The sequence below is a fragment of the Rhopilema esculentum genome, chromosome 5 (genome assembly GCF_057945365.1).
Source record: "Rhopilema esculentum isolate cy_ngs chromosome 5, ASM5794536v1, whole genome shotgun sequence".
In the NCBI taxonomy this organism is placed as follows: Eukaryota; Metazoa; Cnidaria; class Scyphozoa; order Rhizostomeae; family Rhizostomatidae; genus Rhopilema; species Rhopilema esculentum.
The window spans coordinates 9520561-9538762 of NC_142819.1; the positions used below are offsets into that span (position 1 = coordinate 9520561).

The 18202-nt window shown below is 35.7% G+C and overlaps 2 protein-coding genes across 3 annotated transcripts in view; one reads left to right on the forward strand and one right to left on the reverse strand.

Moving 5' to 3' along the window:
- LOC135689735 (uncharacterized) overlaps window positions 1-1817 on the forward strand; it is a 16287-nt gene extending 14470 nt beyond the window's left edge. Inside the window, exon 19 of the mRNA XM_065207063.2 lies at window positions 170-1817. Coding sequence (XP_065063135.2) covers window positions 170-222 — 53 coding nt within the window. The 3' untranslated portion in view covers window positions 223-1817. The remainder of the gene's footprint in view (window positions 1-169) is intronic.
- The window catches only part of LOC135689736 (uncharacterized), a 27084-nt gene extending 8951 nt beyond the window's left edge, over window positions 1-18133 (reverse strand). Inside the window, exons 1-19 of one of the 2 annotated variants that reach the window (XM_065207065.2) lie at window positions 17632-18133; window positions 16639-16749; window positions 16091-16201; window positions 15673-15783; window positions 15232-15342; window positions 14716-14826; window positions 14277-14384; window positions 13521-13682; window positions 12905-13003; window positions 12248-12355; window positions 11581-11688; window positions 10524-10637; window positions 9929-10030; window positions 9218-9337; window positions 8589-8717; window positions 7855-7992; window positions 7629-7730; window positions 7184-7285; window positions 5110-5953 (exon numbers count right to left, since the gene is read on the reverse strand). In XM_065207065.2, the coding sequence (XP_065063137.2) occupies window positions 5775-5953; window positions 7184-7285; window positions 7629-7730; window positions 7855-7992; window positions 8589-8717; window positions 9218-9337; window positions 9929-10030; window positions 10524-10637; window positions 11581-11688; window positions 12248-12355; window positions 12905-13003; window positions 13521-13682; window positions 14277-14384; window positions 14716-14826; window positions 15232-15342; window positions 15673-15783; window positions 16091-16201; window positions 16639-16749; window positions 17632-17998 (2493 nt within the window). In that variant the 5' untranslated portion in view covers window positions 17999-18133 and the 3' untranslated portion in view covers window positions 5110-5774. Of the gene's footprint in view, window positions 1-5109; window positions 5954-7183; window positions 7286-7628; window positions 7731-7854; window positions 7993-8588; window positions 8718-9217; window positions 9338-9928; window positions 10031-10523; window positions 10638-11580; window positions 11689-12247; window positions 12356-12904; window positions 13004-13520; window positions 13683-14276; window positions 14385-14715; window positions 14827-15231; window positions 15343-15672; window positions 15784-16090; window positions 16202-16638; window positions 16750-17631 lie in introns of those variants that run through there. The other variant, XM_065207066.2, reaches the window with a different exon arrangement.
- Window positions 18134-18202: the final 69 nt, after the last annotated feature.

The following is an 18202-nucleotide window of genomic DNA, read 5'->3' on the forward strand; positions in this document are numbered from 1 at the left end:
AATGACGTACACTTGGTCAAAGATAGTCACGTGACCAATCCACCTTTCATTGAAAACCAATAAACTTAATATTCATTTAAGGCTTTCTGGGATAACCTGAGAAGAAACTGCTGGAACACATTAATGGTTTGAAATGAAATAAATGATAAAGAATTTTTATTTGTTTCAGCGTTACAGAAACCAAAAGAGGATTCAGAAGAAACAGACAAAGAAGAAAGCTAGACAATAGCTTAAAGCGAGATGAAGATTTTTAAAAATTCAACTGAACTTGTAAATGAAAGAAAAACTTGCTTTGCCAATCAACAGCATACGGAACAATAACTTCACTAAAACTGATAGAAAGATGATTGCTCTCTATAGCAATGAAATGAATAATTGGGTAGGTAAGAAAGAAAACTAGATTAATTAAAGATGTTAGTGTTTCGTTGAAACGATAACAGAGAATTTCGAGAAATTTGATACGTAGCCACGTCAGAAGAATTGAGAAATTCAAGGTATAAACGATATCAACGACCGAGCTCGGTGCAAAGGCCTATCTTTCTATGCTGTCTAATAAACGACACAAATCATTTAATGGAGTAGATATTAATAAACTTGAAAGCTGAAACCAGCATATATATATATATCTATATCTATCTATCGACACAAACTGTTTAATGTATAAATCATATATTTTAATATAGTAGATCTGGACAAGTTTTTACGAAAGTAAAAGTAGATTTGCAAACACGCTTCAACTTATGAGCTTAAGAGGAGATAGCTGGCTGTTGGCAAACGATGACTTGATGATATGTAATTTGATATTTAAAATGCAACAAACACGGGTGTAGAAAAATCTGTAAATATTACAGTATGAGACAATTGCGATTTATATGAAATTTAAAGGTCACTAGGCATAGGCATAGGCGTAGGCATAGACGTAGACATAGATCTAGGCAAAGACGTAAGCATAGATGTAGGCATAGACGTAGACATAGACGTAGACATAGATCTGGGCATAGACGTAAGCATAGACGTAAACATAGACGTAGACATGGATCTGGTATAGACGTAAACATAGACGTAAACATAGACGTAGGCATAGACGTAGACATAGGTCTGGGCATAGGTGTAAGGATAGACGTAGGCATAGACGTAAGGATAGACGTAGGCATAGACGTAGTCAAAGGCAAAGTTGGTCTGGAAACGCTTGATGATGTTGTTGATGTACAGTTTAATCCCGTTTAGATGTACCCAGGACCTTCACTAAAATGGACAGATTACTAGTACCATTGGACATTCCAAACTTATGAAAATAAAAATTCGTACCTCGGTAAACACGAAAACTGACTACCTGGGACTGCTTTTAATTCCCGTCAAAACGGGATAGTAAGTCAAAACCCTTACACCAGTTAAAACATACAAGCCAGACTGATTCTTAATTCCATAAATTCTTTACTCAAGGTAAAGTCCTTCCCGGACAACTCGGTGTTTCTAATTATTAATTCCCATTGTGTTTTTCTACCTTTTCCAAGTGAAAATTTAGACCGTTTATTTACATCCCCCCCAACCCCCTTGAATGTCCGACTTACAGTTGTCCGACCCGTCCGACCCGGGATTAAACTGTAGTCATTGCTAGGTACTTATGCACATGTTTTCTACATGCACTAAATTTCATATATTTTACTCCCATATATACTTCATATATTTCATGTACATTTATTTAATAATACTTATCTATAGTATACTAAGATATTTGTCATGGTCTCAATTGACTTGATCCGTGAACATTGTAATTAACACGTACTTTTAATAGTCAATCAATCCTGAGTTGTATACATGTATGTGTATATTCATGCTGTGGGAACCAGCTATCATTATTCGGTATCCCGATAGCCAACGGCCTCGTTTCAGAATTGAGGTTGATTCACAGTGAAGGGCTAGAGTCGAGGTCTCTGACGAAAAGACTGGATTAGATGTATTTAGATGTACTTTCCGAACCAATATATTGCTCCGAACAATCTTTTCTTTCGCAATCATTTTCTGAACAAACCTTTTCCGAGCAAACTCTTCCCGGATATTAGGTTTCTTTGAAAAGTCCATTCAAAAATGTACGTTAGGTTTGTTACTTCATCCAAAGTAACGATGATTTAGTGAGCAAATAAATTGAGTACCAGAAAGAAAATAAAATAGTTCGATTCTTAAAAAAACGACGGTCTTGTGAAGTTTCCACGCTCAGTATTTAGTGAGCTGGTATATCACGACCACTGCACTGCCGTCTTCATTTTCCAACTGAAAAGGCAGCTAATGTACTAGCAAAATTGATCTGCTATAGTTGTACAAATTTTCACATAATCCACGTATGAATAGTGAACCCCCCCCCCCCCCCCTTCCTCCCCCCACATATTTCGGACAAAGTTCAATTATAAACCAAGAGAATTCATACTGTCATATATTAATTGCAACAAGTGGTGAGAATATTGTCACTTATGTATAGTTGTTTCCTGCGAAAAGTGGCAAAGACAGGTGCGAACAAGGAGCTTCATAGTGGTTTATCACTTTCTAATCATTTATCACTTTCTAATCAATTGCCATTAGGTAATTGGAAATGCAAATTTTGAATAGCATCGTATATTCCAGAGAGAAAAAACACCATTAACTTCCATAGCAATCACAATCGCTATCTTTAGATAAATACTTTATCTCAACTTTTATCAACGAATTGATATGATGTGGAAAGTGGCAGACGCTAGGGAGAGGGGGTGGGGGGTGGGGCATCACCTCAGATAGTTCTAAAGTAAAAGGAATAATTCTATTTCTATAAGGAATTATAAAAGATAGCCTCATTAATTGCAACTTTGAATAGGAATTCATAATCACGAGATCAATTTAAATGGAGATTATTTGACATTGTGCATAATTAAAAATACCACTCCCAATGTATTTACAGAAAAAACAGCAATACTGCTTTATATTGAGCAGGGCTACTTTATTTGTCAGCACTTCTGGTGGGAATTTATGTTGATCTTCAGAGTATTCAAGTATTCTGTGCCACTTTTCTTTAGAAAATTGAGTAAAACAGGTATGAAACAGTTTCAAGAATATTTGCTCAAATGAATAACATTTATCTATCAATTAGTTCATTGGATTAAAAAAGAATACTCACTATGATCTGCTTATTTAAGGAATAAAGCTTGAATGGCAGGCTCGATGTGTGAGCAAGATAAAAACAAAGTTTCACAAAATTTGTTAGCTATATTGCAAGAGGATATTAATTGAAAATTACAGCACAGCTCAAAAACTGCCAAAATACATAACTATCATATAACTTTAAAAAGAAATAAAATGAATGAAAGATTGAACGAAGAAAACCAAACGCCGTTTCATCACAACTCTTTTCATTGTATAAAAGTACCAGATTGGGTCAAAAAAGAAATTCGCTCCATGCAGGGACAAACATACCAGTGTCACTTTACCCTCAAACGTCTTGCAGTCAGGATTTAACCGATAAAACATATTGTAGATTGCAATCGGTAGATTACACACTGCAAAACTTATTGTAATGCCCAGTGCTAGTCTTTTTACGGCCAGTTCACTTCTTTTTGAAGTCGGCATTGTTTGCGTTGAAATTGCTACCTGGTTCGGTTGCACGGCATTTCTATATTTGACTCTGTAAGATATCTTGATGTACATGAAACAGAGTACTCCACAGCAAGCAAATCGCGAAATAGCAATAACGATCGATTCCATTGCGGGATATGAAAGTATTTTGCTCAAAATGCCTAAAACTAAGCCTACCAAGCAAGAAATCAAAATGTTTATAAATATGCAGGCCCACTGGAATCTGAGATTCCTCTTCGCCCTGTACTTAAATGGTTTTACAGTGCAAAAATATCGGTCGTAACCTAATGCAATGTTGGCTCCGAGTTGCAACATACTTAGTGATATCTTAACGACATTAACAACATCATTCACGCTGGGAATGGAAATTCGTTCCAGATATACAGCGTAAGTGCAAATGAAGATCAGAAAAGCAATGTTGGTTACGCCAAGATTCGTTATGATAAGCCTTGGTTTCGGGTTCAAATTGCAACTGTTTTTTCGCATGTGAAGCAGCATCGATAGATTGATCAATATTCCAATTGCAGCTAAAATAACACCTGGAATTCGGCAAAACTGAAAATCTGAAGCCATCTTATCTGAAAATGGATCCAACAGCTTAAAAACTGATTCTTTATCATAAAAGCTGAAACCAAACAACCGAAAAATTGATTTTTGTACGTGCTTTCATTCAACAGTCCATTCTTGACTGATTGACATCAAAACATAACAACAATGGTATTCGAAGGTCTGCATTTATACCAATCACACAACGCGGTGGGCATATTTTACGTCCAAATTATTAACTGGCAACAAACATAATGCAGCTTCAAGAGACTGTATGTTGATGACAATTTCAGAATGTCTCTGCCACTAAGTTGACGTTATTAAAACCATTGGAGACTTTGGCAGTTCTTTTCTGGTCTCAACAGAAGTTTCAAATGTTTGTTTTCTACTTAGAAACAAGAGCATTACTTAAGTAATAGACGTAGTTAACACAATTCTTTTCACATGAGATGGGCTAGGGTAGAAAACACCAGTAAAGCTGAACTGTCATTACAGCGAAATTATGCTCTTTGTTGACACGTGTTAATTGTGAAATTGGCAACAAAACATATCCCGATATTCTGATTGATTGCTTTGGACACGATTTACAAAACACCGTAGTCTGCACATTCGAACGTAACAAACTGCTATTCAAGCCATTCACCTGAATCTCTCACCAAGCTCTGTTTATAAATCGCTTGGTTCCTTTAATGATTACAATTACCTTCCTCGCAAGATTACGAATGTCTGTATAAGAATTTACAGCCAAACATTTCCAGGGAAAATAAAGGAAGCATTTTTCAAAACTATTTAATCCTAAAATCATTAATTGTTCTTCAAGAAAATAACGAGATCTATTGCTATGCTTCTGGCCTAAATACATTTCTAATCGCACATGCTAACATGGTACGATATTGCTCTTCCACAAACCATTTTAAGGGGCCGGAAGCCCATTCAAAAAGGCATAAAAGAAAAAAAGAAAAGTTTACTTCCAATTCTCATTGACAATTTTAACGCGTGCGTTTACATATACATTTTGCACAATATTTATCATTTTAAAAGTAACTTGTTCTCGCTGCATTATGCAAAGACTAATAATTACGAGGTATAGCTTTTAAAAACTCTTTAACGAATTTATATTCAATCTATACTGATTTTGAAACAAATATTCGTATTTAATGGTAATGATGTTTCTTACAGAATAAAAGCCAAATGTATTTCTATATGATTCGAAAAGTAGAAAATAATTTTTATTTCATATTACATAGAGGTTATATATCTGGTTACAAACCTAAGAAAACTAACTACACAAGTAGATTTATGCACTGCATCACAAAAAGGGTACTCAAATGACAACGATTAAAGGTTAAGCTTCCTCTCAACCTATTATTCTTCTGCCTTTTTTGTAAAGATTATCACCACTAAAGACGACAGCAGCTAACAATTTATAAATATTGCTATTTGGCAATTTCTTTGTCTACTTTTGCTGCTACTTCTTAGGCACAAAAGTAAATGCTAGTGGAATTAAAATGCTAAACCATGTGATCTTGCAGAACAGTAGCTTCTTTAAAAAACAGTGTCAAAGATGCCTTTGGCTGCAGCTTACGAAGGAAAAGCTTACGCAAGTATGTTCGAAGATTCAGTTCCGATTAGACGTTTCGTTTTTGTATCGATCTTTTATAAGGATCCATTCGAACACAAAGTCCATTTATGCATCTCTTTGGAGCTTCGCAATAGCCACAGTCCATTGCTGGAACTGCAACTGTTGGAGGAGGCGGCGGTGGTGGTGGTGGAGGTGGCGGCGGTGGAGGAGCTGGTGCAGGGGTGGCTGTTAAAAATTATTATTGAATTTAGATTCATGAAGATTTAAGGCATTAAGTTAAATAACATTTGCTATTCTTTGTTGCAAATCACCAAAAAGAGACTTTTAAAATCCAGAGAATTGAATGATTTATTTGTTAAGCTGGAAGAGCAATAGTTTTATGTTTATTAGATTTTTAAGTTTCTTAAAGAGATTTTTAAGTTTAGAGGCACGATTATGCAGTGGGTTTATTGTGTATTAATTTTAAAGTCGTGTGAGCTCTTTTATCATTTTTAGAGCGACATATTGAACGTAGAAAGATAAAAAGATACAATAAGAATCTACATGAATCTAAGTCTTCTGTTCCAAAAATTGTTTAACTTGAAAAGGGCATTTATCTAGAAAGCCAAGATCCGGTTAAGATCCAGAGCCAGATCCAGACCCAGATCCAGATCCAGATCCAGATCCGATCCAGATACAATCCAGATCTAATCCAGATAGAGATGCTATCAAGGCTTTGATCCAGATCAAAATAGAAAACCAAAGCCATGGTGTATATCAATAACAATATCAAGAAATATAGTTGTCGAATGCAAAGATAAACAAAAACAATCCAAGCAGAAAACTGAAGCAGTTTTACTTCTAGATCAAGCAGTCAAAATGGTCAGATTGAAAAACCAAAGATTTCACCAAGGTAAATTTCCAGAATGGATTAGACAGATATACGTGGCTGTAGTTAGATATACGAAAAGACATATGTGGTTGTGGTAACTCTGCTCTAAGTTTGATAAATTGTTTTTAAAAAAGAATTATATTTTGCTTTACTTTCATGTGCTAAAACCTTTAAGCTCTCTGTACTAGCAAACTAAGACTGTTAATGATCAAAAGATGTCTTTCTAACAAAAGAGAATTTCCCAAGGTTTCGTTTGGATTAAATATTTAAATATTCTTCTTTACACCCAAAATGATGCTTGGATCGTTCGAATTTGTTAAGGTTTTTGAAACAAAGTATACTGGTTTCATGCAGGCTCACTTTGTTGATACTGCAATTAAATAGATCAATTTTATTTCTTTCTTTTCCTTTTCATTTTTATCAAGAAAACTTTAACCAAAATTCATGGAGACAAGTAACTTCTTTGGCAGCAGCCCTGATGGTGCACACATCAAATGCGGAAGCAGTCTGGCAAACTAAAGTATTTCTCCACTACTACTTGCGAGTGAATGTATTTGTCAAGCAGAATAAAGTTGCCGACTTACGTGTGCACTGAACTCCATTGCCAACAAAACCAGGATTGCATGTGCAAACGTTTGTCTCACAAACAGCGTACTGACCACACTTCTGTCCTCCACATTCGGTATCTACATTAAAAGAGACGTCATAGCATCAGTCAGGAGCTTCAGATCTATGACATCTACGTCAGAAATTTGATTGCGGTCCGAGTCACTTATTTCTGTTTTTAAGTTATGTCATCAGTACTGATAAGTTCCTAGTAAATACACAACTGTCTATCTCAGGCACCTACCATATAAGCCATGGCTATGCCATAGAAATTGCATGGTCCTTTGTGAAACTCTGGTTTCAATATATCTTACTATTTATCCATGCTACTTATCTTTTACATGTGTTTCAACTATGAGGGAATCACTCCCTAAATTATTACTTTTAATAAATTTGCAGTCCACAATACAGAAGGAGCCATACCTTTTTTCACACACTCATAGCCATTTCCAATGTAACCAGTCCGGCATTTACAGTGCCCATTGATACATTTTGCATGAACATCGCATTTTGAGCATTTGTCAACTGAAAAGGCAGAAACGTCAGTGTGATCGAGCACAAATATGAATTTTACACCTTCAAATTTCAAAATTAGCAAGCCTAATTTCAGGTAAACGGTTAAATATAAATAATAATATCGAGATTGTACCTTCGCAGACACTTCCCGTGAACTGAACCTCGCACAGGCAATCATATCCGTTTCCATTCTGTTTACATGTTCCACCATTTAGGCAAGGATTTGGGTGACATGGATCACCTTTGTCAGGAGAACCACCTCCACTCCTATCTAGATGAAAAAATCATGAAGAATTTCAAAGTAGAGAATTATCAAAAGGATGGTAAATCGTTGATGTCAGCGTGAGGCCTGGACGCCTATTACAAAGCCAAACCAATTGAAGGAGGAGATAGTAATAAAAGATGGAGATGAATCACGTTTGTTGAAAGACGTTAGGCTATACTTTTTGGAGGAAAAGAGGGCAACGCGTTCTAAAGTTTACGAGATCTCGGAAAGATGAATTGTCGGACTTCGAAAGTTCGTGACTTTGGCAAGGAGAACTGGAAAGGGTGAGCACTGAAGATTTTCTTGTTTTTCTAACATGTCCCACGTTAGAGAACCAGGGACAATATCTCTAATTTCCAGGGACAATGTCCTTGGTAGTACTTGTAAGAATCGATAAGTTTGAAACACAGGTCCGATGTGAAAGAGGTTGGAAACAAAATGCTTGGATTTTGAAAGAAAAAAAAGATAATTTATGAACGCTACCCCACCTATGAAAGCAATGCTCTAAAGAAAACGTGTTTGAGGATTGTAAATTGTTTGAAGTTGTGCCGTATCTAGATACACCTGAATATAAAATTTAATCAAATTAATGAATCAGTTACCACTGCAAGTAGGCCCTTGAAATCCAGCCGGGCAAATGCATTTGTATGCACCGCCAACGGTCGTGCAAGTTCCACCATTTTGACATGGATTCGAGGAACACGGGTCGCCAGCACCGCCGTTGACTACATCTGAATGACAAAAAATACTACCTCATACAAACAGAAAAATAAACAAGAAGTAAAATTAATGAGTACTGAGTGTATGGGCGGAATATTTCTGAGCACGAAAGGCTCAAACCACACCTTCAAATACTTTTTCGAGCTACTGGAATTGGCTGCAAGATTATCAAATTTCAACTGAATGGATTATTATGAAACTGAATTGTCATAAGAAAACCTGAAAAACCAATATATGACCTTTCCTGATCATCTTCCATATTCTTAGTTCAAATATATAGCTGTAATGTTTCTGACAACCTACGTTTTCAATAAATGATGGTACGTTGGTCAACTTTGCTTTTCTGGACGGCGATAATATGATACATAGAATCTCTCAGTATCATACGCATAGAGTAAGCCAAAAGCAACCAGCAGTATAAAAGATAGCCTAGATGTCCGTTTCACAGACAACAGGGGGTATGAGGTGCTTATTCAGGTTTGTTTAGTAGTGATAAGATCTATTCAGATACCTTGACAGTATTTTCCCTGGAATCCAGGTGGACATTTGCAAACGTAAGAAGCTCCAGATGGGACACATGTACCTCCATTCATGCATTGATGGTCTGTGCAGGGATCACCACCTTGATTGCCTGGAAAGGAAAACGTTGATAGTCAATGTTGGAAAACGGAATAGAGGAATGAGGGCGGATGAAAATTATGGAATGCGTTGGAGGCATATGAAAAATATGATAAAGTTATTGGAAATAAAATAGCAAATCTAAAGAGAAAATAAAGGCGCAGATAAAAAAGAAGAGGGCGCAACATATATAAAAACATGTAAAAATCGGATAGGAATAATACAATGTGTTAGAAAATTACAAAGAAACGAAACTAAAGTTGAAACGAAAAAAGGATGGAAAGACAGCTAGCGATAAAAACAAAAGGATAAAAACATAAAATTGGTACACTAATAACTTTAGATTTTTTATATAATAATGGGCTCTTTTATAACAACCAGTGGATGAAAGCCTAACAGGATACTATTTCAAAGCAAAGCAGCTTAGAAAGTCTGGCAACTCAAAAGAGCTGATGTGGAAAGAGCTGAGCGAAAGTACAATTTAATCAGATAATCTAATAAAAAGGGACTCTGGTCAGTCGGAAACAAATTCCTAACACCAAAATTCCAAGTGGAAGTGTTCTTGGAAAGAAGATGATCAACAAGAAACACGAAAATTTCTTACTGTCAGACTGACAAAGTTTGCCATTTCCTGTGTACCCGGTCTTGCAAACGCATTTGCCATTTAGGCAGTCAGCGAACGGGCTACAATCTGCGCAACCGTCGACTGGAATAAAACAAACAAAAGAATTGTAATCCAATTCATTCATCATAGTAAATTATCAAACATTGAGGTGAATCAAAATGCAGTACATGTAGATTTAGGCAAGCACGAGATATGGTAAGAATAAAAATTGGCTACACAAGTCGCATCGCTATTAATCAGTAATATGGAAGAAAAAAAACTTAAAATGAGGAAATTGTGAAGTCTTCTGATGGGCAGTCAGCACACGTTTGATCTCTACTAAGAAAATATGGGTGTGATATCACTTGAAAATCGTATTCAAAAGATGAAGATGAGAAAATATCACTACACACGAAATCAGCAGCATCACTCCTTTAAAATGCAGCTCGATAATAAATATACCCTATGCTTTTACGATCTTAATATACACCTTATTAGATGTTTTCGAACTATTGCTTCGCCATACCCCGGCATGTACTGGAAATTTTTCAAATTTATAAGAAAGCCAGCACAAATGTAGCAAATTTGAAAATACCTTGACATTTATCGCCAGTATATCGGGGATCAGTGCACTCACAGGATGCCTGACCGCCAACATCTGTGCATTTGCCGTTATGTTGACAAGGATTGGGATCACATGGGTCAGGTTCTGTAGATAAACAATCAGATTAATTTCTTATGAACTTGTTCCAAACTGCAAAACATAACCTCTATTCTATATCAGCTTCTTTACATTTCATATACCTACTAAAAAGCGCTTCAAAATATAAATCGAAGAAAGTAATTATAAATTTTAAAAGATTTAAAAGAACGCACATAAGAACAGAACTAAAAGCTAATCGACAGATACATATTTTGCTTATGTCACCTGTCAATCAGCATTGGCCAATCAACAAGTGTGATATCAACCAGGCGCTTCTTGATTGGCCAGAAGATGATTAGAAGATGGCATAAGCAGTTTTGTATCTATCGATTGCTTTTAAGGTTCTTAAAGGAAAAATTTGGACCAGAAGGGTTATCTTGAAAAAAAATTGTTAGTCGCATTTCTTGTGATAGAGTGGTTTCACCTTCCTCTTTCAAAATTATTGGATACGATGAAGCTATTTCAAAATCATAACGTCATCACTATCTACTATCATTACTTAGGCTGATAGCGTTAAAGATATCCCGTCAGCCACCCGTTCGGAGTTAACAATATGTGCAGCGCGTTTATCGCCGAGAAATCATTGTGAATGAGTCTTACGTTGTCGGTTGGATATGTAACAATAGATCTATTGTGTAGTCCAACCAATGGGAAAATTAAATGGCCAGCGAAATGCGTCGGGATATAGTGCCTTTAGTTAAATCTGTTGTGCTTGCTACGAATCTTTAATGTCAAAGTTCGATCTTAACTATAAGCTTCTTTATTGTATGTGTACGTTGGAAATCCCGTAAGTAAGAATAGTTTGTCGGCTCCGAAGAGATTATACTAATGAAAATTTCATAATCCAACTGAATTTAGCTTTTAACACGACGAAAGTTCATTAATGTTGCTGACTTATTCTTAAACATGGCTATTTTACCTTCTTTTAAATGAAAAAGGATTGACTTACTTTCACAATTGACCCCCTTGAATTTTTCACATATGCATCTATATCCTCCAGAAATAGTGATACACTTTCCACTATTTTTGCATGGATTCGGCTCGCAGTATTTCTTATCTAAAAATGAACAAAATCTCAATTTCAAAACAGGAGTTTTCTTGAAAAATAATATTTTGAATATCATGGAGCGGCGCAAAACGACTTCGGTCGAACAACTTTCAATTACTACGCTTCCAAAAACTTGTTTTTGAAAAGTTCAAAACATTATTGCCTGCGAAAGACCATACGCTAGAAAAAACCCTTTTTTGACTCCATTCTTGTCACCTTAAAAATTTTCTGATTTCTTTTGTGTTCAACAAAGACAAAAGAAACTCGTCAAGTAAGAATATGGTTTCAGGCTATGACATGGGTTAAAAGAAGGAACACTCTTATTTGAATACGCGCCTTCACAAAATATTTTAGTTCTAGATTGAGCGTTTCAATTCTACCTTCTGTGACTCTTTGATTGAAAACTAAAAATAATGATGTTTTGCATAAATGTTTCGGGAACTACATTTTTCGGGAACTACATTAACTACCATATGACAAAACTATCATATGGTAGTTAAAATGACAATCATGATATGGGCTGCAATGATTACTTCTCTAATAAAATGACTTATGAATGAGAAAATACCTTGACAGTTTTCACCAGTCCAGCCAGTGGTGCATGTGCAGTCATAAGATCCCTGGACATCTTTACATGTTCCGCCATTTTGGCAAGGATTTGGTTTGCACATGCTCTCTGTGAATATAAGCAGGAATATATGCTTTAAATTCTTCATCTTTCTGACTAAACAACCGCAACTTTATGACATTTACAACTTTGAGAAAAAACAAAACAACTCTGAATTTCTGTTCTGCTTACTCTTACATATATATATAGAAAACCTGCAGCAATAAAATAGGCTTAAACAAAGGTGTTGATTAACTAATTGCAAAATCACAACGACATTGATTGTTTAATGAATATGGATACGTGCGAGGGTGACACTTGCATTGTGTTCCCAAAAAGCGAAATGGCAAACTTTCACACTAACATTCATAAAAACAAATCAGGTCTTTACAAGAAGATGAGTTGGACAAAAAACAAGGTGAAAATGAAGGGTTATACAACATAGGATGAAAAGCTGATTTTCTTTTTCTGATAGTTTTGGTGTTGATGTACTCAATGAGTAGATGATTCTTGCTTATAAAAATAAAGCACTTGTCAACAGAGTTACCAAGAGCCTTAATGAATGCTTTACACTAGAAGATGGTTTCTCTATAATTAAAGATTGATTCAATAACTCACTTTTTTCACATGATTTCCCATCGCCAGTATATCCTTCCTTGCAATAGCATTTGCCCTTTTCACAAATTGCATGTGGATCACATTCTCTACATGCATCATCTAAAGTGGAATTAACATGGTTAAATACCAAAAATTAAGTGTATGAAGGCTTTTACTTATCATATTGAAAAATATTCATAGGACCTATTGACTCAATCAAGTAGGTTTGTAATTTTTTCACTGGTAGAAGTCAAAGAGCCTACCAACTAATTTGTACTTCTTTGAAAATATAGTTGAAAAAAATTGACTGTTAGATTTTGGAACTATGAGATTCTAATTGAATTCCTGATCTACTTTCAACACAATTTTTTTTCATCAAGTCGAATATAAGCAATAAAAAATACTTTGTTTGCTGGTATCATCTGAATAAGTTGTGTGAATAACCCATCGTATTCGTTAAGAGAAACGTCTTGCAAAAGTATTTTAAAATTAGCTGGTCAAATTCTCTTGAAAACCAGTTAGACTCTATCTAGTTGAGATTCACAACAAACAGATTCTAAGAAAAAGGCAGGCAACTTCTAGGTTTGTAAACATTAGAAATCTATCGACAACGCAAAAAGGTATTAGGTAACCTTACCTTCACAATTCTTTCCTGTAAAACCTTCGACACATGTGCAATGATACAACGGTACTGCTCCACTAACAACATTGCTAATGGATGCACTGCCGGTCTGGGTGTTGTAATACTCATGGCATGTTCCACCATTTTGGCAAGGCTGCGCAGCGCAAGGGCTAGCCACTGGGAAAGAAAATGTCGAAAATCAATACTGGAGAATCAATCTAACCAAAGAAACGCACTTGTCTACGTTTTATAAGTAAAAGTTAACAACATAAAAATTATCATCGTCCTTATAACTGAATATTCAAGAAGGAAACCTAAAGGCAGTTTTACCACTAGTTGTTGTTCAAATGCTTACTGACAAAGAAGAACATGAAAATCCATTGACACGGACAATATCTAGCTTTAGTAAGCTGCACTCTGGTGCAGATTTGGTATAGGTTTTGGATTCAGTATTGCATATCAAGACAACCTTTAAACTTATATTTGTAGTAACAGTTAACGCAAATTTTAGGCAACAGTTAAATAGGTTGAATAGGGACACAGGGAAGAACAGAGGACTCAATCTTACTGATCACTGGGTATAGGGCCAGTATCACGCAGTAAAGTTTTCGAACAGTAAGATCATTCTCAAGAGTTTTCAACAATGGATTCAATCTGATAAAATCCTCAAGATTCAGGATTCATAATTGATAATAGGCTCTTGCTGTGTTTGATACTTCTTTAAGGCACCTTTGTTACCATAATACCCATAATTTCCAATTGCATTCTTACTTTGGCACTTGTCTCCGACAAAACCATCTTGGCAAGCACAATAAGGAGCACCATTCTTAACATAGCAGATTCCTCCATTGGCACAAGGATTTGGGTGACAAACATGATCTGAGAGAAGAAAAGATGAATCGAGTAAGATTTTCAGATTGGTCAGAAGTTGACTGTCATTGAAAACCTGTTAAATGTCGTATTACATTGAAAAGTTCAATGCGAAATAAATGTCAAATTTGAAGTTATGTTGTATGAGTAATATATGTGGTTCAACAAATCCAAATTCTTAGACAGTTACGACATTAGCTGGTAGAAATGTATGAGAAAATGTTGTTATTAGCATTAAACAGGCCAGCTTTTGGTCCTTTAAAATTTATAGTGTGACGGTCAGCTTTCTCTCCAAAATAAAATCATTGCACAACATCTGCATCACGTAGAAAACTCAAACCTTGGCAATTGACGTTCTTGTATCCAGCTCTGCAGGTACAGCTATAGCCTATGTTCTCTTCATTGCACGTTCCTCCATTAAGACATGGATTAGACGAGCAGCTACTTCTTGCTAAAGATGAGAAATTAATAGGAATTGATAACCCTAAACGACCCATAATGAAAAATGTTGTGATATAGAGCCATAACTGCAGAAAATATTACTAGGAAAAATAGTTATTAAACCGGCGAAGGAAAAATTTGGTCCAAGGAAGATTCTAGAATAGCTAAACCGAAAATAACTCAAAATTTAAATAACATTCCTAAAAATGTTTGCAAAAATCGTTGCATCAAGATTCTTAATTTATAGCCATAGACTGGAACATTCTTTTAAACATTATCATCAAAATAGCGCATATATGCTTAAATCACTGCCTAACATGTTAACTGCCTAACATGTTAAATTGGAATGCAACGAGGATGCTCTATTAAACATGAATGAAGCAGAACAGACAGTGGGCTGAGCAGAGCACGTTACCTTCACACGTGAGTCCTTTGAATCCAATCGTACACGTGCATTCGTACTTCCCGTTCCTTTCGGTACATGTTCCTCCATTTTTGCATGGATTAGGGCTGCATTGGTTTGTCTCTAAAGATAGTCAGATCAAAGAGTAAAAAATTGATAGCTCACATTCAACTATCTCCAGGCGAGCTTTAAACTTTCATCTAGGTTTATTTCCACATTGCATTCGTGTGCGATTGTGGGTACACACTTACATTTGGGAGTTCCTAAGAGTTTAAAAGCATCAAAGTTCTTTTAATAATACCTTTGCTTTTTTATTGAAGCAATTTTTTCACAAAAGTTAAATTAAAGTTAAAGATGGAAAAAACTAGGTTGGAAAAAGAATAAATAAAGATAAATTAGATATTCAACCTTCAGTTACATTTGATTGGTTTTACCCATCTAAGACGTTAATACCTTCACATATTTTGCCTTTGAAGCCTTCTTTGCACGAGCACTCAAAGCCTTCTTCGGTCTCTGTGCACATTCCACCGTTCTTGCATGGATTGGGGTGGCATTTGTTCTCCTCTGCAAAAAACCAGTGTTATAACAGCAAAAAAATGGAGGGATGTGTAACCATTAACGTGTACATAGAAAGCATTCACAAAACACTCAACAGAGTATAAAAAATCTATATAGGTGGACAAATGATAAGCAGATCCATAGCAAAGTACCGTAAATCCTGAAGTAAAAGGCGGAAAACAGAATGATTAAGGTAACTTCTTTGGAATGATAAAATACAGATTAATGTACGAAAACGAGAACCGGTCCCAAGATGGTGATAATGCCTCAATGCTGGATGATCACCGTAATAATGAATAAAAACAAAATATACCTTCGCATCGCTGGCCTTTGAAACCAGTCATACAGACACATTCAAAGCTGCCACCGACGTCATAGCATGTGCCTCCGTTGCGGCAAGGATTGGGCTCACATTGGCTTCGAGCTGCGCAAAGAATAGTTAACATCATCCAATTGTATAATAAATAACTTATAATGTATAATAAATAATAAATAACAGTAATATTATCGGTTAGGCAGCCGCCACGATATGATCTCAACCGACAATGTCGCTCTAGAAAAGACTTTAAGTTTTCTAAAATTTTCAGTGTTTGACTGGCATCATCGTTACCAACGGTCGAACATGAATAGAGCTAAAAAATTGTAGTTTCAAAGGTCTAGGTGTAAAAAAATTGCTCGGTGCTTCGTTTCCTAAAATGCTTCAAACTGGCGCAAATTAATAGAGATGTTGAATAAGTAACTGATGCTGTAGAAAGTTTCCACTCAATCGAACCATCAAATTTCGTACTTCAATGAGAACATCGTGGGAATAAGCTAGTAAAGGCAAAGCTGTGGTATAAGATTTAATTGAGAAGGACCTACTTTCACAATGCATGCCGAGGTATCCAATAGGACAGGTGCATTCGTAGCCATGTGCCAATATTGTGCATGTACCACCATTGAGACACGGGCTGGGGTCACAACGGCCATGAACTGAAAATTGTTATAAAAACAATTAGAGGGGTAACACATTAGTCTAATGGGAGCAGTCACTAAGCAGGATTAAAAAGATCTTATGATCATAATACTAAAATGATAAAATATCTTTTTTTATTCTTTCTAGGATTTTTGCGATATAAAATCATCTTTTTTACATTTTTATTCTCAAGACAATTTCCTATCATAATACAAAATCAAGATTTGAGTGGAAAGATTTGAATGAAAAGTATGCAGAATTTAATAAGTACTAGAAAATGGACATGCCGCGACATTTCTGGTAAAAAATGCCTAAATCTAACGTTAAAAGAAGATAGAAGAAAGCCAATGATTTCCAGTTGAAAATCGTATATAACTTTTTACGAAGAAATCTGATATCAAGTAGAGATGTAACTACTTCAACTCCAGTACTTTTTTAAACCATACGGTAGTTTAAATGTAACACTTTTACAAACATGTGGATCTGTGATCATTTTTTAGACCAAAGATGTCGCTATTAATACAATGAAGTTAAGCTTTGCTTTTTCTAACAGATAGACATTACGTGACAAAATTGAAGGCTAACTGGAGCCAATTCATAAATAAACCATACAAGGATACCAAAATCAAACACAGATGCGATAGCATACCCCGTAGACATCAAAGATATTACTAAAGAATTACAGTAAACAAAATGGGATGTGGTTTTTTAGAAGCAGCAAGAATGACACTATAGCAAACCGTATAAAGGAAATCAAGTTTTTCACTGATACAAAACTTCTATCTCAGTTAGGATCATATGAAAGTTAGGATCATGTAAAGTCTACCTGTGCATTCCACGCCGGGCCTGTTTGTTCACAAAAGCATGTAATTCTGAAACATAAATAAAACGATACTCACTGACATGGTGAATATGTTTATACTGATGATGAACGTGTTCATACTCGTGGGGCTCTTCGTAATCATCCATGCCCCCATGGTCTGCATACTGATCCCCATGCATGCTCATATGTTCCCCTCCATCAAAGAACCCTTCGTGATAATCATGGTGGTGGCGGTGATGATGCCCGTATCCTTCGCCGTGTGGATAAAACACAAACTGTCTTTTTGTATTCTTATTTTTAGTTACTTTCTCTGTATCTGCACTCTCCGTTTCGCTATCGTGTATAAAATCCTCAGCGTTAGGTCTTTGAACTATCGTAGAACAGTTAATCAAAGCTAATCCATTGATAACTAAAAGAAAAACCAGAAACACTTTATCATCCATCTTTCCCTGCAAGCAGACTTGTGTTTAATTACCTAGAATTACGATTTATAAATTAGCTTTGATTTTCCTCCATTTTTTCGTGTAAAATCTGCGAACAAAGGCATGAATAGCGAGGACAGATCAGCTCCTGGTTGTTGGATTCTTGCTCACTTGTTCATAACTGGCTATTCATGAAAATGATCAAGTGCACCCAACCTTGACCGT